The 22,008-nt window shown below is 37.8% G+C and overlaps 1 protein-coding gene across 1 annotated transcript in view; it reads left to right on the top strand.

Moving 5' to 3' along the window:
• XIAP (X-linked inhibitor of apoptosis) overlaps nucleotides 1-5,020 on the top strand; it is a 34,397-nt gene extending 29,377 nt beyond the window's left edge. The window contains exons 6-7 of the mRNA XM_069463301.1: nucleotides 88-288; nucleotides 4,277-5,020. Coding sequence (XP_069319402.1) covers nucleotides 88-288; nucleotides 4,277-4,470 — 395 coding nt within the window. The 3' untranslated portion in view covers nucleotides 4,471-5,020. The remainder of the gene's footprint in view (nucleotides 1-87; nucleotides 289-4,276) is intronic.
• Nucleotides 5,021-22,008: the final 16,988 nt, after the last annotated feature.

Below are 22,008 nucleotides of genomic sequence, written 5' to 3'. Positions count from 1 at the left end.
TTTTAACTGTATTTTGCTATTGAGTTGTGTTAATGAAAATATTTGTTTAAATTCTATGTTCTTTTTCCTCACCAATTTTCTTTCCAGATGATACCATCTTTGAAAATCCTATGGTACAAGAAGCTATACGAATGGGATTCAGTTTCAAGGACATTAAGAAAATAATGGAAGAAAAAATTCAGACATCTGGGAGCAACTATAAATCATTTGAGGTTCTGATTGCAGATCTAGTGAGTGCTCAGAAAGACAGTACACAAGATGAATCAAGTCAGACTTCATTGCAGAAAGGTATGCATGGCTGTTTTTAAAAAGCTAGATAAACCTAACAGCACTTCACTATGGATAGTATCTTACATGACTTTGTGGCCCATTCACTTCCCTCCTGTCACCTCTCCTTAGGGTAAACGGTTTTTTTTAACTTTTTATTATGAAAAATGTCAAGCATACACAAAAAATAAAACATTATAACAAATCCTCATGTACCCATCAACCAGCTTCAATAATTCAGTCAACACTTTTCTAATCTTGTTTCATGTTTTCCCCCTTTTTTTGCTATAGTATTTCAAAGTAAATACCAGATATTCTATATATTATTACCTATAAATACTTTGAGATATAGCTAACAGATAAGGATATTTTTAAAACACAACCATAATGCTGTATCTGCTCGAGCTGCTATACAAAATACCATAGACTGGGTGGCCTAAACAATGGACATTTATTTCTCACAGTTCTAGAGTCGGGGAAGTCCAAGATCAAGGTACCAGCAGATTGGTTCCTGGTGAGGGCCCTCTTCCTGGGTTGCAGGTGGCTGCCTTCTCATTGTGTCCTCACATGGTTTAGGGCATGGGGAGGAAGTGCTCTGGTCTCTCTTCCTCTATTTATAAAGACACTAATCTCATCATAGGGGTCTTACCCTCATGACCTCATCTAAACCAAATTACTTCCCCAAAGGCTCCACCTCCAAATACCATCACATTAGGCATGGAAAAAAGATAAAAAATATTATGAATTCCTCCTTTATGGATAGTATAGTGCTTGCCAGCAACATTGAAGATTAAAGAAATTACTTATAATCATCGGTCTTTAAGCTCTTGACCACTCTCCCTGAAAAGGTGAGAATTTGCCTAGTGCTAATAGACCTAAAAGTTTACTTATTTTTTTTTTAATTAAGTAGAGCTTGTTCTTTGTGCTTTTTGTGGTTTTTTTTTTTTTTTTTTGAGACAGCGTCTCGATCTTTTGCCCGGGCTAGAGTGCTGTGGCGTCAACATAGCTCACAGCAACCTTAAACTCCTAGGCTCAAGCGATCCTCCTGCCTCACCCTCCCAAGTAGCTAGGACTACAGGCATGTGCCACCATGCCTGGCTGATTTTTTCTATATATTTTTAGTTGTCCAGCTAATTTCTTATTTTTTTTTTTAGTAGAGACCGGGTCTCGCTCGAAGTCCTGAGCTCAAACGATCCACCTGCCTCGGCCTCCCAGGGTGCTAGGATTACAGGCGTGAGCCACTGCGCCCAGCCTTTTTTTTTTTTTTCCCTCCCTTTCAACTCATTGCAGCATCACATCCAAAAGTGATACATAAATTACTTGTTTTCCTCCTTTTGATTTTTTTTGGCATGAATATACACTTCATTCTGACTTTTTTTTTTTGGTGTTGATTCTTTCATATAAGTCAGCTTATAGTGCCATCTGTTTATTTATGTTGTTTCCTCTGCCCTAAATGCCTTTTCCCTGTCTGTATATCAAGTCACATTCCCCACTCCACCCCCAACTCCCTGAATCCATCTTGTGACTTCATCCTTTAAGGCTCAGCTCAGAAGTCACTTCTTTCAAGTTTTCTCCAGTACCCACAGCAGAGTTAGGAGGTCCTTCTTGTCTACTCCTGGTGCTGGTAGAGCATTTTTTACATTGTTTTGGAACTGTTTGCTTTTCTGTCTTGTCTATTAGACCAGGCTTCTTGAGAGTAGGTGATTTATCTTCCTATCTCTGATGTGTTCCATGTTTGAGCCTATAGTTTTTATTATGCCCAGGAAGTTGCTTTTTAAGAAGAAAGGGATTAACTAATCCTTTCCTCTATCCCCTAACCAGAGAAACCTTTCTGAAGCACAAATGTGATCATATCTCACTCCAGTTTAAAACCCTTCATTGGTTCCCAGGGCCCTCAGGGTCAAGTCCAAACTCCTTACATGGCTTGCCAAATCTTTTGCAGTCAGGCTTCTACTAACCTTCTGTAGCCTCATTTCATGCTCTTTTCCCCTCAAATTCTTTGCCTAAGCTTTACAACTGTGCACTTGCAGGCCATGTTCTGTTTCTCCTCTTAGAGCTTGCTGATGCCATTTCCTCTACCCAGAACACACTTCTCCTACTTCCCCTGTCCCCCAAGGCCTTCGTCTCTCCAAGTTAACTCCTAACTCATCCTTTGGGGCCCAGTTTAAGAATGACTTCCCCTGGGAGGCTTTCCTTTATGCGTGCGTGCATGCACACACTTGCACACACCCTTCCTGTGCTTTCATAACACATTGTAATTACCTTCATCATAATATATTATAATTTCCTGTTTACTGGTGTTCCTTACTTGTCTATGAACTATTGGGGGCCCGAGGTCTATGTATTTGTTAATTGTATCTCTAGTGCCTAGAACCTAGTTAAGTGTTCAGTAAATATTTGTTGAATAAAATTAAGCTGTTTCCCAAACATGTGTTCAGAATAATGTTCTCCAGGATATTAAAAGGGATGCCATGAGAAAGGGGCTCCAAAGTTAAATAGGGAAATGCATTGTACATTTCCAAGAGGGGGCATATACTATACTATACTGTACTGCATTGTAGTGGGTGGCAGTGGTTCCCAAATACCAGTGTGCCCAACCCCAGAAATTTTAGATGCTGTGAATGGGGCCCAGGAATCTGTTGTTTAAAAATGCCTGAAGTAGGCCGGGCGCGGTGGCTCACGCCTGTAATCCTAGCACTCTGGGAGGCCGAGGTGGGCGGATCGTTTGAGCTCAGGAGTTCGAGACCAGCCTGAGCAAGAGCGAGACCCCATCTCTACTAAAAATAGAAAGAAATTATATGGACAGCTAAAAATATATATAGAAAAAATTAGCCGGGCATGGTGGTGCATGCCTGTAGTCCCAGCTATTCGGGAGGCTGAGACAGGAGGATCGCTTGAGCCTGGGAGTTTGAGGTTGCTGTGAGCTAGGCTGACGCCACGGCACTCACTCTAGCCTGGGCAACAGAGCAAGACTCTGTCTCAAAAAAAAAAAAATAAATAAAAATGCCTGAAGTTATTCTTACATGAAGCCAGATTTTGAAACCACTGGTATACAATGATTACAAAGATAGTTAAAATATGTAATGCATTTGGAATAATGCCTAGCACATGGTATTTATGCTATATTACTGTTAACTGGTGCTGCTGCTGCTATTGTTACCATTAGAGTTATAAATGACCATGATACACTTTTTTGGCATATTTGTTAACATTTCACAAAACCTATTTTGGAAAAGACTGAATTAAGCAAGTACTTCAGTGCCACCTATATGCTGATGACACCAAATCTCTATCTCTAGCGCTGACTTCTCCTGACCTCAAGATTTGACTCTCTAGTTGCCTACTGGATATTTTTATATGGATGCCCTGCAGACACCTCAAAAACATCTGAAAATCCCAAACCTGTACCTCCTTTTATATTTCCTATTGACATCACCATATCCTTGTCAGCCAAGCTAGCAATCTTGAAATCAGCTTTAGTTCCTCTTTCTTCCTCAGCCATCAGATTCAGTCAATCACCAAATCCTACTTCTCCCACGTCAGAAGTGTCCCTCAAATCCATCCATCCATTTCTGGAATCAGTCATGCCCTTTCCGTATGCTACTTTTACCTGACCCTTGCTTTTCTGCCTGGGAAATTGCTGTCCATGTGTAAATGTCACTGCTCCACTTCCCTCCTCCCCCAACCCAGCTGCTGCCAACCCTCGAAGCGTTCCCTAACTAGCCTGAACAGAAGAACTTGTTCTCTCATCTTGTCCCAGGGCACTTTGTACGTAACTTTATTATAGCACTTATCACTTTGTACTTTGTGCTTACCTCTGTAGCCTCATCTTACATCCTCTCCCATTAGCATGCAAGCTATTTAAGAGCAGATGCCATATGTGAGTCATCCCCATATCTCCCGGCACTAGTCCAGTGCCTGGCACATACTAGGGGCTCAGTAAATGTTTCAATGAATTTAAACAATTAAGAAAGTCTAAAACTAGCATAATTCTTTTCTTTTCATGCAGAGATTAGTACTGAAGAGCAGCTAAGGCGCCTGCAAGAGGAGAAGCTTTGCAAAATCTGTATGGATAGAAATATTGCTGTAGTTTTTATTCCTTGTGGACATCTGGTCACTTGTACACAATGTTCTGAAGCAGTTGACAAATGTCCCATGTGCTACACAATCATTACTTTCAAGCAAAAAATTTTTATGTCTTGATCTAACCCCACAGTAGGCATGTTATGTTCTTCTTATTATCCTGATTGAATGTGTGATGTGAACCGACTTTAAGTAATCAGCATTGACTTCCATTAGCATTTGCTGCCAAGTAGAAAAAAAATGTAAACGGCAGTGTCTTAGTTGGCAATCTAAACTTTGAATTTCTGGATTTGCAGGGTATTAGCTGTATTATTTATCCAATTTCTTTTACTGTTATTTAATTGAAACCCTAGACTGAGAAACATCATATTATAACTGATCACAATGTGTATTTGTAGTGTACTGACTTAGTTTCTAAGTGTAACTGAATTAATCATCTGAATTTTTCATTCTTTTCAGATAGGCTTAACAAATGGAGCATTCTGTAGAAACGTGGAGATTAGAGTTAATCTCCCCAATCACATAATTTGTTATGCGTGAAAAAGGAATGAACCGTTCCACACTGGTGGAAAGACAGAGATTATTTTTAGATGTTTGTCTTTGTGTTTTAGGATTCTGTCCATTTTCTTTTAAAATTATAAACATGTACTTGTATGATTGATTTTTTTTTTAAAAAGTAATTTTGCCATCTTTGAAAGGGTATTTAATGATAGAATACCATCTAGCCAACATGTACTGACATGGAAAGATGTCAAAGATACATTAAGTACAAAATGCAAGTGGCAAAACACTATATATAGTATGAGCCAAATCAAGGTGTGTGTGTTTTGTATATGTATAGAACAAACGATTTGGAAAGATATACACCAAATTGTTAAATGTGGTTTCTCTTGGGGGTGGTGAGGAGTAGGTCCCAGAGGGGGTTTGCCAGGGGCCTTTCACTTTTTTTTTTTTCATTTTGTTCTGTTTCAATTTTTTATAAGTATGTATTACTTTGGTAATCAGAAATTTTAGAAAGTATTTTACTGATTTAAAGACTTAGGCATGTTCAAACGCCTGCAAAACTACTTATTGCTCAGTTTTAGTTTTTCTAATCCAAGAAGGCAGGGCAGTTAACCTTTTTGGTGCCAATGTGAAATTTAAATGTTTTTATGTTTTTCCTGCTTTGTGGATGAGAAATATTTCTGAGTGGTAGTTTTCTGACAGGTAGACCATGTCTTCTTATCTTGTTTCAAAATAAATATTTCTGATTTTGTAAAATGAAATATAAAATATGTCTCAGATCTTCCAATTAATTAGTAAGGATTCATCCTTAATCCTTGCTAGTTTAAGCCTGCCTAAGTCACTTTACTAAAAGATCTTTGTTAACCCAGTATTTTAAACATCTGTCAGCTTATGTAGGTAAAAGTAGAAGCATGTTTGTACACTGCTTGTAGTTATAGTGACAGCTTTCCATGTTGAGATTCTCATATCATCTTGTATCTTAAAGTTTCATGTGAGTTTTTACTGTTAGAATGATTAAGATGTATATAGGACAAAATGTTAAGTTTTTCCTCTACCTAAATTGTTTTCTTGACTAGTAATAGTAGTAGATATTTCTGAAATATTCTCTCAAGATCCTTAAAACCTCTTGAAAATTACAAAATCTTGGCAAGAAACGAATAGTTGTTTAAATATTTTTAAAAGACACTTGAATAAGAGTCAATATGGGTAAAAAAAAATGTAAGTTTAAAAATGCTTTAAAGATTCTCACAACAGATCTATTGTAGAGGTGAGTGAGGCATGTTACTGCAGAGAAGAGTTTGACAGTGAAACCATATTTTTGTTGTATTTTCTAAGAGAAACAGTATTGTTATGTTCTCCTAACCTCTGTTGATTACTACTTTTAAGTCATATTCATTTAAAGCATTGCAAATTTAAATGAGAATTTTTAAAATTAAATAATGACTGCCCTGTTTCCATTTTATTATGTAAATCCTCAGTTCTTCACCTTTGCACTGTCTTCCACTTAGGTTTAATTATGTAGTCATTAAGTTGAATTTGACTTGTATAACCTTAGCTTTAAATTTAAAGCGTCCTGCAAGGGAAGAAAAGTGTTAAACTTTTTCAATTATGTTTTTCAGGACACTTCAGCTCCAGGTCAGATAGGTAGTTCAATCTAGTTGTTAGCCAAGAACTCAAAGACTGAATTGTTTTAACATAAGACTTTTCCTGTTCTGGGAGCCTCAGTTCATTAAAATTCTTTTAAGACTTGTGTGTTTAGAGTTAAGCAAGACTTTTTTTCTCTCTCCATGAGTTGTGAAATTTAATGCATGAAACTGATGTGGCTAACAAGTTTATTTTAAGAATTGTTTAGAAATGCTGTTGCTTCGGGTTCTTAAAATCACTCAGCACTCCAACTTCTAATCAAATTTTTGGAGACTTACCAGTGTTTGTCTATGTTCCCACTATAAAAAGCACCGAATCCTTTCCATCTAATCATGTAAAAATTGATCATTTGCAAGGTTAAAAAATATAAGCGGATCCAAATGTGTGCCCCCTCCCCAACAGCTCTCAGTATCTACATGCAGACATTCCTTTTCTGTATAAAGTTCACTCTAGGATTTCAAGCGACCACCTATTTGACTACATTTTAGTCATGTGAAGATTCAAGTTGCATTGTAATAGTTATCTTTATTTGTAATGATTTAGTTTGCTGAAAAGCCTTGTCTTAATTTTTGAGAAATGGGTTTAGCATTTATAGAATAAACTCCAGTTTATTAATTAATGGCTTTGTATTGCCTTTCCTGCTAGAATTGGTTTTTCCCTCCTCCCTTTGGTTGAGAAGGGGGGGCGACATGGGTTAGGGTGGGTGTAGTGAGTGTATATAATCTGATTTGGTCCTGTGTATTATGATATTTTGTTTTTGTCATGTTATTTAAATTTTGGTAGTTTTTTTCTGTTTTCATTTTAGTGGATACAATTTGTATTTTGAACTCTCTGAATGAAGACTACCACCCCAGCATTAGTTGCATATGTTGTACCCCTTAGACCCAAATTATTTGTTTTATGTCCTGATTACTCAGGTGTTGAATGAGTAAAGGATCAAAGGGGTAGGAGAAATGGGATAGGTTGCCTATCATTGCTATTAGAGAAATAAAAAAATAGGAAGGAATATAAAAAGCTCAAACTTCTTCATCTATAAAATGAGAGTAATACCTATCTTATAAGGTTATGAGAGTTCAGGAGATCATATATGTAAAGCTCCCGCTATAAATGTTAATTCCCATGCTAACACCCACTTACCCCTCCATGGGTTTGCCTTGACCTGGAAATTTGAGCTAAAATTTAGAAGAAACTTTTATTAATTCTTTCAGTGACTCTTGCCCATCTTTTTTGGTATTTCTAATAGTTAAGACATAAATTACAATACATAAATAGGTCAGACCCTTAAAAATATTTAAATTATTTTTTTTAAAAATCTGAAAAAAATTATTCTCAAATTTAGTTGAGCTTTCTTAATAGAAACAATTGGCTTATTCCCCTGTTAATAATCAGTTTCAATTATACTGTAATAATCAGTTTCAATACACTTTACACAGTGTTTCTTTTTTTTTTTTTTTTTTGAGACAGAGTCTCTCTCTGTTGCCCAGGCTAGAGTGAGTGCCGTGGCGTCAGCCTAGCTCACAGCAACCTCAAACTCCTGGGCTCAAGCGATCCTCCTGCCTCAGCCTCCCGAGTAGCTGGGACTACAGGCATGTGCCACCATGCCCGGCTAATTTTTTCTATATATATTTTTAGCTGTCCATATAATTTCTTTCTATTTTTAGTAGAGATGGGGTCTCGCTCTTGCTCAGGCTGGTCTTGAACTCCTGAGCTCAAACGATCCTCCCGCCTCGGCCTCCCAGAGTGCTAGGATTACAGGCGTGAGCCACCGCGCCCGGCCCACAGTGTTTCTTTTTCAGCATAATAGAATCACAGAATGTCAGAGCTGGAAGTGACCTTAGAGAGTATCTAATTCATCCCCTTCATTTTACAGGTGAGGCAACTGAGGCTCAAAGGTGAGGTAATTTGTTCAAAGATATAATAGCTAATTAGTGGCAGAGCCTTGACTAGGACTTAGTTTGAAGGTGAAAAATTTCACCAAGCTACCTCTCCTGGAAGGTCTCACATGTTTATTTTTTCAACTATATTATTTCCACTATGCCATAATTTTCACTACATATTAAGTGACACTTTATAACTAATATAATAGGACAATCTTAAATACATATACAGTCGGCCCTTCAGGTTTTGCATCTGAGGAGCCAACCAACCAAGGATTGAAAATATTTAGGAAAAAATGATAAAAAATAATACAACAATAAAAAATGTAAGTTAAAAAACAATACAGTGTAATAACTATCTGCATAGCATTTACATTGTATTAGGTATCATAAATAATCTAAAGATTATTTAAAGTTTAAGGGAGGATGTGCATAGGTTATATGCAAAGTGATTAAGCATCCCAGGATTTTGGTATCTCCGGGGAGTCTTGGAACCAGCCCCACACAGGTACCAAGGGACGACTGTATCTTCAAATTGGACAACATGACATTAATGTTTGGGTGGTAAGATTCTATTTTGAAGTTTAGAGTTTGCAGATTTGCATATAGATTTTTGGAATTTACTATTATGTATCAATGTAACTTAAAATTACTATATATTTTATTTTGTGTATACTTAGTACCAAATTTGCATTTTTGATTTGATGTAACAGAGACTTTAATGTAATTTCTGTTAGATTTTGCATTTTTTTCATTACTGTTATACTTTAACCTGACAGAATGACTGATTATTATGTCATGGTATTAGTATTGTGAATAATCATGTGAAATGTTTTGAGACAGAGTACTATATTTGTGAGTATAATTTTATGGCTTTTTTCATTTAGTAGGAACCTTTCCATCAGTATGGAAAACTAAGAAAATTGCTTTCTGCTGTATAATCTGCCATTGATTGTAGATTAAAGCTTATTTTTCTGTGAATAAAACTTATTCAATAAAGTACTATTCTTTAAAATGATATTTGTATTTGTTTCACTTTCTTAGAAAAAATAAAGTTGCCCTCTTAAAAATACTAAAATGTGACCTCCTAAATATATCTTATGCCATTTGACCAGGCATATGGTACATATCAGGTCATGTCATGTTTTTTTTTTAAAAAAGGACATCAGCTTTCACATTAATTTATGGAATTCTGTAAGTGCATGAAAAGTCAATTTTAATGTTTTAAAATATGAGCATTAGGAATACCCCTCTCCCACAAAGATTGGCCTGATTGTCCCAAGAGATAGTATAGTCAGTCACTATAGCAAATCTTGAATCAAGCAAGTAGCAATGAACCTGAAAAGCCACTGTCTCTTTGAGGCAGGCAGCAAAGGATTTGTGTGAGTTTGTAGAGGCAGCTGCCCAGATCGTTCCATAAGCTACAAGCAATCTGGTGGGATAAAAATCAAAGCAATAAAGGATCCTTTGGCAGAGAGAAATTTAGGAGTAGGTACTTCAAGTGGCTATTCCTCTGCCCACAGGGGCAATTAAGAGTTGTATTTCAGTATGACTACCATGTGAGCACCTTAGTGTTGATCAGTTAGTACCAGTTTGATGGCGAGTACATGTAGCGCTTGTTTTTCCATTCTTGTGATAACCTCACTTTGAAGGATGGGCTCAATCTCTATCCAGGATAATATAGGAGGTGCTAGATCACCATTGTTTTTTGTAGTTGAGTAAACCCACGGCTAATGGGAACGGGGCACACTGTGTAGGGGAAGGACATGCTTGTAGCCCTGGCTTGAGTGAGACAAATGCATTTCATGTAACCAAAATGTTTGTGCCCTCATAATAGCCTGAATTTTTAAAAAAATAGAAATTTTGTGAGGTGATGGATATGTTTAGCACCTTGATTGTGGTGATGGTATCATACATGTATACATATGTTCAATTTCATCAAAATGCACATAGTAAATATATGCATTTTTCATATATTAATTACACCTCAGAGATGCTTAAAAAGTAAAGTCAACTTTTCCTAAAAAAAAAAAAAAAAAAGTTGTATTTCAGGGCTGGTCTATGTAGGAACTGGTTATCTGCTCTTTGAAGGTGTTATCACTGTTACCTGAGATAAACTATAAGAACCTTGTCTTAAATGCGGTCCATATTTTTTTGCATGTCAACTACACTTCCAATTAATATTGATGAAGATGTGAATTTTCAAAGCTTTCTGTTACAGAAATTTTCAAATTTATACAAAAGTAGAAGGGAAAGTATAATGAACGCCATGGTACTCGTCTTCAACAATTACCAACATTTTGCCAGTCTTGTTTCATGTAGGATTCTCTCCACCGTACCTCATCCACCCCCCTGCAAACTTTAAATCCTAGACATAATGTCATTTCTCCTATAATTACCTCATTCTGTATTTCTAACAGATAAGAAAAAATATTACCTAGATGTGTGAATTATTTATTTATTTATTTATTATTTTTTGAGACAGACTCTTGCTCTGTTGCCTAGGCTAGAGTTCAGTGGCATCATCATAGCTCACTGCAACCTCCAACTCCTGGGCTCAAGGAATCCTCCTGCTTCAGGCTCCAGACTAGCTGGGACTACAGGCATGTGCTACCACACCGGCTAATTTTTTTCTATTTTTTGTAGAGATGGGGTCTTACTCTTGCTCAGGCTGGTCTCAAACTCCTGACCTCAAGCAATTCTCCCGCCTCAGCCTCCCAGAGTGCTAGGATTACAGGCATGAGTTACTGCGCCTGGCTAGATGTGTGAATTTTTTTTTAAGGGACAGGGTCTGGCTGGCTATGTTGCCCAAGCTGGAGTGCAGCACCTTTTCACAGGCACAATCATAGAACACTGCAGCCTTGAACTGGCCTCAAGTGATCCTCCTGCCTCAGCCTCTCCAGTAGCTGGGACTACAGGCACACGCCATCACACCCAAATGTGTGAATTTTTAATTCACCACTATTATTGCTGAATTTCAATATGCATTTTATTTTATTTTTTTTTTTTTTGAGACAGAGTCTCACTTTGTTGCCCAGGCTAGAGTGAGTGCCGTGGCGTCTGCCTAGCTCACAGCAACCTCAAACTCCTGAGCTCAAGGGATCCTCCTGTCTCAGCCTCCCGAGTAGTTGGGACTACAGGCATGCACCACCATGCCCGGCTAATTTTTTCTATATATATATATTTTTTTTAGCTGTCCATATAATTTCTTTCTATTTTTAGTAGAGATGGGGTCTCGCTCTTGCTCAGGCTGGTCTCAAAGTCCTGAGCTCAAACGATCCGCCCACCTCGGCCTCCCAGAGTGCTAGGATTACAGGCGTGAGCCACCGCGCCTGGCCTCAATATGCATTTTAAAAAGAATTAAAATCAACTTTATTTCCCTCTTTTCTGTTATTCAAAGATTAAGAGATATAAAGCCCCCCAAAACTCATATTATCATTTCAAAGACACTTTTTTTTTTGGAGACAGAGTCTCCGCTCTTTTGCCCGGGCTAGAGTGCCGTGGCGTCAGCCTAGCTCACAGCAACCTCAAACTCCTGGGCTCAAGCAATCTCTCTGCCTCAGCCTCCCGAGTAGCTGGGACTACAGGCATGTGCCACCATGCCTGGCTATTTTTTTGTATATATTTTTAGTTGTCGAGATAATTTCTTTCTTTTTTTTTTTTTTTTTTTTAGTAGAGACGGGGTCTCACTCTTGCTCAGGCTGGTCTTGAACTCCTGACCTCAAGTGATCCTCCTGCCTCGGCCTCCCAGAGTGCTAGGATTACAGGTGTGAGCCACCACACCTGGCCCTAAGATACTTTTAATCCATGTTATCACTATTTCATTTGTTAGTTTGCTTATAAATTGTAGAATAAGGCTGGGCGTGGTGGCTCACTTTCGTAATCCCAGCATTTTGGGAGGCCGAGGCAGGAGGATCACTTGAGCCCAGGAGTTTGAGGCTGCAGTGAGCCATGATTGTGTCACTGCACTCCAGCCTGGGTGTAAGAGTGAAACCTTGTCAAATAATAAGATACATAGATAGTAGAATAAATATGATACTTATTAAAAGTTAGTAGATTTTACTATAGGACTGGTTTTTGAAAAAAAATTCTAGCAGGCTAATTGCACGGTATATGGATACCTAGTGGTTCTCAAAGTGGGATCTGTATCACCTGGGAACATGCTAGAAATTCAAATTCTTGGGCCCCACTTTAAACTTACTGAATCAGAAACCTTGAGGTTGCAACCCAGCAATCTATTTTAATAAGCCCTCTAGGTGGTATAGATGCAGGTTCTTTAGCCCGGTTTGAAAACCACTGGAATATAATATGGGGTATGAATCCAGAAAACACTAAAGGGCTGAAACCTGTAAACCAAATTGATAGAGTTCTCTACAAATGAGTATCATCCTCACCTTTCTTAATTTTCCCTATAACTAACTCATTGTTGACCCAGTCCTGTATTTTCTCTTGCTACCAAACCATGAAGGCATAAAATGCAACAGCTTGTAAGTCCCTTCTGATTCTACTTCTCAGAAAAACTTTCTTGCATACACTTTGAACTTTATAATGGAGAATCTTTCTTCAACCCTTTCCCTGCCGAGTTGAGAATAGCCCTACTTTGCTCATTGCCAGTAAACTATCCTCCAATAAAGTCATGAAAGAGTTAAGTATTTGAAGGCTCACTCAAGTGCCAGTGTCACAGCAACCAGTTGAGATTGTACAGGACAGACCTACACTTCTAGAAAGAGCCAAAGCTTCCGTGAAATGTGAGCTGTGAATTTGGAATGATAGAATTTCAGAGTTGGATGGAGTCAGACTCTCTAATTTATAATAATTAGTAGTTCTGAATTCTTTTTTGGTTCTGAAATTTTTTAAGTAATTATGGCAGAAAAGAATTTTTTAAGTAATTATGGCAGAAAAGAACCAAAGAAAACAGTGGAGTAAAGATCTTAGGCCTCTAAAGATCTTCAGAGTTGTATAAATCCACACCCATAGGTCTTATATTGGTCTCTACTGTGACCAAAATAAAAATCTTAAAATAGGTGAGGTTAGATGACAGTCAGTGGAGTTAGTTTTCTTTCCTTTTTCCTCAAACTACTGATTTACTTATGACAAATACTTGCACAACCTAACCATTTTGCTTTGTATAAATGTGATCTGCTTGGAAATTTTTTTTTTTAAAAAAATCTTATTCTGTTTGAGATTTCCAAAACTCCATATGCACCATAATTAATGATGATAGCACAAGAAATCTTTTGCATGGACCTATACTTGTTCATTTGAGGCTTATGAATAAATATTGGGAGAATATTAGTTAGAAACAAGCAAGTGGCTGGGCGTGGTGGCTCACGCCTGTAATCCTAGCACTCTGGGAGGCCGAGGTGGGCGGATCGTTTGAGCTCAGGAGTTCGAGACTAGCCTGAGCAAGAGCGAGACCCCATCTCTACTAAAAATAGAAAGAAATTATATGGACAGCTAAAAATATATATAGAAAAAATTAGCCGGGCATGGTGGTGCATGCCTGTAGTCCCAGCTACTCGGGAGGCTGAGACAGGAGGATCCCTTGAGCTCAGGAGTTTGAGGTTGCTGTGAGCTAGGCTAACGCCACGGCACTCACTCTAACCTGGGCAACAGAGTGAGACTCTGTCTCAAAAAAAAAAAAAAAAAAAACAAAACCAAGCAAGTGCCAGGAGCGCTCATCCAGGAGTTTTAGGCTGTCGTATGCTATGATCGTGCCTGTCAATAGCTACTGCACTCTAGCCTGGGCAACATAGTGAGACCCCATCCCCGCCCCATCCCACCCCCCAAAAAAACAACAACAAGGAGTAAGGGATAAGAACCTAAAAGAAATCAAACTTTGTTATTTTCTTCTTGTAATTTCTCAGATGAATTTAAATTTGCAAAAAAAGAATAGGATATACTTAATTGAGATAGTATGTATTTAAACAGTGATCTTGCTTCAAAAATCTAATTCTCATTTCAATTAGGAAATATAACTCTTGTTTCAAAAATAGGATTTGCATACAAAATTATAGATGTCTGTTTAGTAAACTTTTGTTTTGAGAGTCATTTTTCTTTAAGTGTGTGCATTATGTTTCTTCAGCTTTATCCTGTTACTAGGTACCGGGGATTTCTTTTTTAATTCCATTAGCTTATATAAGGGGCTTTGCATTTTTGGCTAAGCCATCAAAAATGTATTTTTTCATTAAATACTGGAATTTTGTTTGGCAGGGATTAGGCTCTGCTTCTGCCAGATTACTGACAATTATATTGAGGGAAAAAAAGAGAACATATGAGTATGTTCATGAACGCTTAACTGATATTTCAGAGAAACTAGTATTAAAAACAAAAGACTCCAAATCTCTTCCCATAAAATTAATCTTTTAAAGTAGAAAAAAATTTACTAAAAATCATTTTATTTTTCATTCAATGGACATTATACATGATTTCTTAGTAGAAATTTAACAAAGGCCTGTGTTAATCATTAAGTAAAGAGAATGACCTAACTCATCTGGAAAAACCTGTTTTTCTTTCAACTGGATTTTTTTTTTTTTTTGGTTATTTGATTACTAAAAAAAGTACTCTGTGCTGTACTTACACTGTTCTGGGTTTTCTGTTATAAATTTGTTAGATTTTTATGTGATCTGTAAGAATTAAGCAGAAAGACCTATATTATGTGTGAGTTATTAATCAATATTTGATTAGTTGTATAAAGTGAAACATAACAAAACTATTAAAATGGGGAGAATAATTCCTTTCTACCTACCTCAGAGGATTGTTGTAAGGATCATATAAGAAAATGTGCATGAGGCCGGGCGCGGTGGCTCACGCCTGTAATCCTAGCACTCTGGGAGGCCGAGGCGGGTGGATCGCTCGAGGTCAGGAGTTCGAGACCAGCCTGAGCAAGAGCGAGACCCCGTCTCTACTAAAAATAGAAAGAAATTATATGGACAACTAAAATATATATATACAAAAAATTAGCCGGGCATGGTGGCGCATGCCTGTAGTCCCAGCTACTGGGGAGGCTGAGGCAGTAGGATCGCTTAAGCCCAGGAGTTTGAGGTTGCTGTGAGCTAGACTGACGCCACGGCACTCACTCTAGCCCCGGCAACAGAGTGAGACTCTGTCTCAAAAAAAAAAAAAAAAAAAAAAAACAAAAAAAGAAAATGTGCATGAAAGAGATTCAAAAAGTATAAACCCTCTGTGTAAGTCCAAGGAAGCATTCCTCTAATTAGTTTATTGGAGTAATTACTGGATAGTTTCACACAAAATGAAACAGTTGTGAACCAGTGTCTGATTAATCAGGGATGTAGAGTGATGAAGTTCATTTATACAGCTTCTTGGCCATTTCCATGGCTCTCAAAACCCTTTACATACATTATCTCTTTCCCTTCCACTCCCTACAGGGTTACTCATGTGTTTAAATCAGAAGTACACAGGTAATGGCATGGAGATAATTGGAGAAATTGTTGCTGTGTACAATTGTGGAAACTGTGTTCTTAAGCCCTGCCATTCAAGTGGCCCTTAAATAGATTTACTTGGGCAGTCAAGTCAGCTCTGTTTTCTAATGTGAAAATAAGAATATATAAAACAGATAGGCCGGGCGCGGTGGCACGCGCCTGTAATCCTAGCACTCTGGGAGGCCGAGGCGGGCGGATCGCTGGAGCTCAGGAGTTCGAGACCAGCCTGAGCAAGAGCGAGACCCCCGTCTCTACTAAAAATAGAAAGATTATCTGGCCAACTAAAAATATATATAGAAAAAAATTAGCCAGGCATGGTGGCGCATGCCTGTAGTCCCAGCTACTTGGGAGGCTGAGGCAGGAGGATTGCTTAAGCCCAGGAGTTTGAGGTTGCTGTGAGCTAGGCTGACGCCACAGCACTCACTCTAGCCCGGGCAACAGAGCGAGACTCTGTCTAAAAAAAAAAAAACAAAAACAAACAAACAAAAAAAAACCAACAGATAAATTTAGGGACGTATTCCTAAAGGATCTCTTGATACATGATAGTGATGTCAACTTACACAACATCTGTGAAGCTGTAATTTTCAAAACACTTTACCTACTTTATTTCATAACATCCCTGTGAAGTGTGCAGTTTATTATAGTTCTTCAGATAATGAAATAGCCACAGAAAGTTTAGGTGACTTGCCCAAGGTCATACCTCATACCGATAGGTAGAAGCAAAGCCATAACTAGAACACTGACTCTTGATCTGGTACTCCTGCACTATGCCATTGTGTCTCTCATTCATTATATTCTTAGCGTCTTTGTAATTTACAGCTGAGAAACCCCAGACATAGAGGTTATGTGATTCACCTAAATCATGTGAATCACCAGTCAAGCTGTTCTTATAGGTAGCGAAATTGTTTCTAGTTAATTTTTTGGCACAAATTAACTAAATTGGCTGCCTCACTGTCTGACATGTATGTCCAAATCCAGGCTCTTTTTTGAACAGCAAGTCCTGGCTGGCCATATGATTGATACCAAACCAAATTAGATGAATAAGTCTATGTGGTCCTTAGCATGCCTACTCAACTAGAATTGAAAATTAAAGTAATTCTAAAAAACCAAAATGTATAACTACATTTCTGATCTCAAGAATTTGGAATTGGGAAAGAGAACTTTTCACTATATTGCCAAGGCAAACCTTAAAAGTCAGGAACCATGTCTCCCTCGATCACTATGTTCTCAATGACTAGCACACTACCTAGTCCATTAGTACGCACTGAGTTAATTTTTGTTCAGTACGTAGATATATGAGTAAAGGAATGAATGAACAAATGGATAAATGAATGGACTGGGAAAACCTCATCTAAAAGCTGTGCATTGACAAATAGAACACAATTTGGAATCAGTACTGATTTTTTTTTTTTTACAAATTTCATTCTTTTTTTAGAACAAACATTAAACTCTACTTTGTACCTGCAGACTCTGCTAGATGCTTGGGAGTCCTTTCTGTCATAGAGCACTAAATGGCAATAGGAGCTGTATCTAATGCGAATGGTTTTGGGGGAGGGTCTAGGGAAAGTCTGGAGGAGGGGCACCTTGAAGGAGTCAAGAAGGTGAGGGAAGAGAGTTCTATCTGGGAGGGAAATATGTGCAGAGCTCAAAATCATGAAATTCTGGCACATCTGAAGAACTAAAAGTGGGGGGTTTGAATGGGAGGTCCCACGGCATTTATTGAGAATCCTCAAGGACTCCTTATGTATGCTAGGTCCCTTGGCATACACATGTAGGATAAACTTGGTCCCTTTCCCCTAACAGATTACAGAAATTCAAGCTCATATGATGGGTTTTGAATTTCTGAGCAGGAAACTACAGTGATGTTATTTTCTTTTTTTCTTTTCTTTTTTTTTTCAAATGCATGGTTGTCATGGATTGTAAGTTATATTCTAAAGTATGTTTTGTGAGGTATGTTAGTGGGTAAGGAAAAGAATATCCATTCACCAGGTGACCCTCACCTGTTCTAAGCCTTTGCTGGGGCTGGATGAATTATATAGGTCTCACACAGGTTTCTTTTTATTTGAAATATATATTCAAATTAAGCCACCTTGTTTAATGAGTTTAATGAAACCTTGTTTCACATCATTGTTAGCCTCCACGAACATCTCTTAATCCCATTAAATTAAATTAACAGTGTGTATTAAGTGCTTGCTGTGTGCTCAGAAATTCTGGGAGGTAGGATATAAGAAAATAAGACTGAAACTCAGCCCTCCTGGAGTTTACAGTCTTATTAGCAGGAAGAGATTTACATACATAATCCACAAGTTGTTCCCCCATTCCAAAATATTAATAATACAAGGGCCATTGGTAACCGTTGTGTTATTTAACTTGAAAAATCAAAAGGCTGGGCACGGTGGCTCATGCCTGTAATTTTAGCACTCTGGGAGGCTGAGGCAGGAGGATTGCTTGAGGCCAAGAGTTCCAGACCAGCTTGAGCAATAGCAAGACCCCCTTCTCTACAAAAAATAGAAAAATTAGCCAGGGGTTGTGATGTGTGCCTATAGTCCCAGTTACTCAGAAGGCTGAGGCAGGAGGATCCCTTGACCTCAGGAGTTTGAGGTTGCAGTGAGCTATGATGGTGCCACTGCACTCTTGCCAGGGTGAGAGAGATCTTGTCTCAAAAAAAAAAAAAAAATCAAAGGAACAAAGAGTGTAAATACAGTGTGATACAGTGCTAGATTGTGTGGTATGGACTATCATTACAAGAGGAACATAGAAGGACAAATGAGGATGTGGCCCCAAAATTGGAGTAGGTTTCATGAAAGTGGTGCCCCCAAAACTAAAGGATCTGAGGTGGTTCCAGATCCTAAAGCTTTATGAGTGTATATGATACATTTGTGGTTGTTTTGTTTTGATTTCTATGCAAGATTAATGATGGAGGACAAAAGGACCCACTTGGGTTGTTACACCATAGACTTATATGTGTGTGCTGGCATGTATCTTAAATATTTTAATATGTTTCCATACATATTCTATTGAATAACTCTTCAAACAGCATTCCAGCTTAAAAGGAATTCAGTCTCCCTTGTGTCCAACCAAAAAAAAAAAAAAAAAACAGAAGCCAAAATTCACTCAAAGCACTGCTCAAGCATTCGTTCTGTTCTTCATTTAGAAATGGTCAATTAATTCAAATGACAAATGGGGACTAGGAGCAACTCAGCAGATGATTCATGGTGATTGAAGATGCCTGGTAAACTTTCTGTCTGTTTCTTAATCTGTCTGTAGGGAATAATGGTCTCACAGAGGTGTTATGAAAAATAATTAAAGTTGGTAATGTGCTTTGAGATCCATGGGTGAACTGTGCTTTCAAAGTGCATAATAATTACACACTGCCGTTGAGTCTCTCAGACTTGTTTCCTCTACTCACTCTTTAATAGGTATTCCCAATGACACAGCTCAGGTAGGTTTCCTTGTTCTCAGATTACTACTACATTATTTAGCCACTGATACCAGTTGCCTTTAAAACAGAATGCAACCTAAAGTAGTCGTAAGGACCACTAATTCTCTGGACTTTAGGATTCTTAAAGTCTTTCCTTTTGGGGAATATAGTTTTCCAAATCACTTTGTAGCTTCATTTCTCAAGTTTTCCACTTCAGTTGGCTCACTCATCTCCTCTCTGATGACAATCCCTAAAGATTGTAAAAGATCAGCTCAATGGCTTCACTGAAACCTAACAGGAGGTCCTCTTTGTTTTGCTGAATACTTGGTCATTTGCTGTTCTTATTCATCTCCTTTCCTTGCTCTCCCTCTCCCCATTTTAATTGGCCTGTTGGAAACACACAGCAGGTGAAATTCTTTAGATGACTCCACAGCAGGAGAAGAAAAGAGATGTTGAAATCCGAATATTGAGTTTGGAGGGGAAGGGCTGGGATTGGCCAAGCAGAAAACAAGAGGGGAGAAACCAGCAAGATGTTGTGACAACATCGGAGCCTCTCTGGGTGGTATGGGAAAACCTAGACCAACAAAGCCAACTGGGAACACTTGAGAAAAGAACCATTGACCCCTAACTGAGTAGCCTTCCCACAAAGTCCTTTTGTCATTCTGCCATTTGAGAGAAGGAAATGAGAGAATGTAGTATCCCTCCCCATTTCAGGAAAAACAACATCGTGCTTATATCTCCTAAAGAACCTGGATGAACTTGGATCCTTAGTGGCATCTTTATGTTCAAAGGAAAGTACTCTTTACCTGATAGCCCCAAAGAATCCAAATGTATGGCCCCAAGAATGTGAGATTATGAGTATAAATCAAGCATTTTTCTTAAGTTAGGTTTGAATTCTGTCCTTTATCAATATGTGTGACAATTTTGATATATGACTCTCACGCAAAAACTTTTCTTCCCTCCAGCCCCAAAGTTCTGTCCTGAACTATGTGGTGCTGGTCGGGGGCTGGGGGGAGCTTGTTTCCATTTATAGAAACCAATACTTGAAGCAGGGTCCATTGCTAAGGGGCTTCAGTTACCATCACCAAACTAGAACTTTATCAGAGCAAAATATCCAGAGAGTGGGTCAATTTTACTTTTTTGCTCTGCTAAAAGGAAATATTTTTCTTCAAAGGGAGTAAAAAACACAAGAGGGTTTTTACCTTTCTTGAGATACTATAGCGCTGCATATGTTTCTCACTCTAAGTGCAGAAAACTTTTGAAAAGTGTCTATTTATACAACAATTTTGAAATGACAAAATTTAGGAAATGGAAGACAGATTAGTGGTTGCCATGGATTGGGGAAGGAAGGATGGAGGGAGGTGGATGTGGTCATAAAAGGGCAACAGAAAGAATCTGTGATGCTGGAACTGTTTAGTATCTTGATTGTGGTGGTGGCCACATGAATCTACACAAGTGATCAAATTGTATATAAACTAATACACACATGCACACACACACAAATGAATGCAAGTAAACCTGGGAAAATCTGAACAAGACCAGTGAATCTTATTAATGTTAATATTCTAGTTGTGCTATACTATAGTTTTGCAAGACATTACCATTGGGGGAAACTGGGAAAAGTGTACAAGGTATCTCTTTGTTTTGTTTCTTACAATTGTATGTAAATCTACATTATATCAATAAAAATTTCAATTAAAAATTTAACAAATACTTTTCCAGGCCCTGCTCAAATTAGCAGAGGCAAGGATACAAACAGCCTGTGGCTGAGACAAAGAGAAGAAAGTTAGGCCCTAAGAGATGAGCTGCCCTCTGAGGATTGAGTGACCCAGAACCAAAGTTTGTTAAATCAGAAAAGAAGAGGAAAAGGTGTTTGATTACAACTTAACATTCCACATAAAGGATTTAGGTTACAGATTAGTCAGAATGATGATGAATTGTACAATATTTATTTCTTTTTAAAGTTGGTCTAAGATATGAACTTTAAAAGAAACTATACTTCTTAATGCCTATTTAATTGCTTTATTATAAAATTGTATTTTTACAAATAAGGGTGGAAAAACTATGCTAATGTTTGGGCAGAAATTTGCCTTAACCCAGGCGTCATTCCTGCAAAATGACTGGTTCAGATTTGTTTTGAGAAATGAATAGATCTTATAAGATCTATAAGAAGGTTAAATCTTCACACTGAAAGTATCAAATGTTAGCAAATATTGTAGGTAACAGACTTATTTTGAAAATGAAGAAACATTAAGTCTAGGTTTTGAATATGTATTTGAACCAAAAAAAGAAAAAAAGGAGCAGCAGATAGGACCAAAGTGAGATAAAAAAAAGACTAATTGTAGCTGTTGATATTTGCTGTTAGATAATTATTATCCTGAGGGAGTAAAAGAGGAAAAACCTGCTCAGCCCATCTTTTTAAGTATTAAAACCTTCTCCTTCTCCGATTAAATTATTCTGTGTGAGTCAATAATGAGGTAATTCAGATAGAATCAAACTAACACCTTGATTTAAAACTGAAAAGAATTCCGGGTCAAAGTCAAATCTCTGCTTGTATCCTATTGGTAGAATACACAAGACTAGATGTGGCTGAATAATGAAGGATGCATATACTGTACTGAAAGTCCAACTACTGTATAGATATTACTGGCAAATAACAGTATCCTTTTATACAACATCCTGAAAGCTCAACAGGATGATATTTTCCATTCCACAAGCACTTGAAGTTTATCATCCAAGCAAGAAGGAAAGTAATTTCCTGGAGGCTGAG

The sequence above is a fragment of the Eulemur rufifrons genome, chromosome 30 (genome assembly GCF_041146395.1).
Source record: "Eulemur rufifrons isolate Redbay chromosome 30, OSU_ERuf_1, whole genome shotgun sequence".
In the NCBI taxonomy this organism is placed as follows: domain Eukaryota; kingdom Metazoa; phylum Chordata; class Mammalia; order Primates; family Lemuridae; genus Eulemur; species Eulemur rufifrons.
This window is presented reverse-complemented; position numbering and strand designations above follow the sequence as displayed.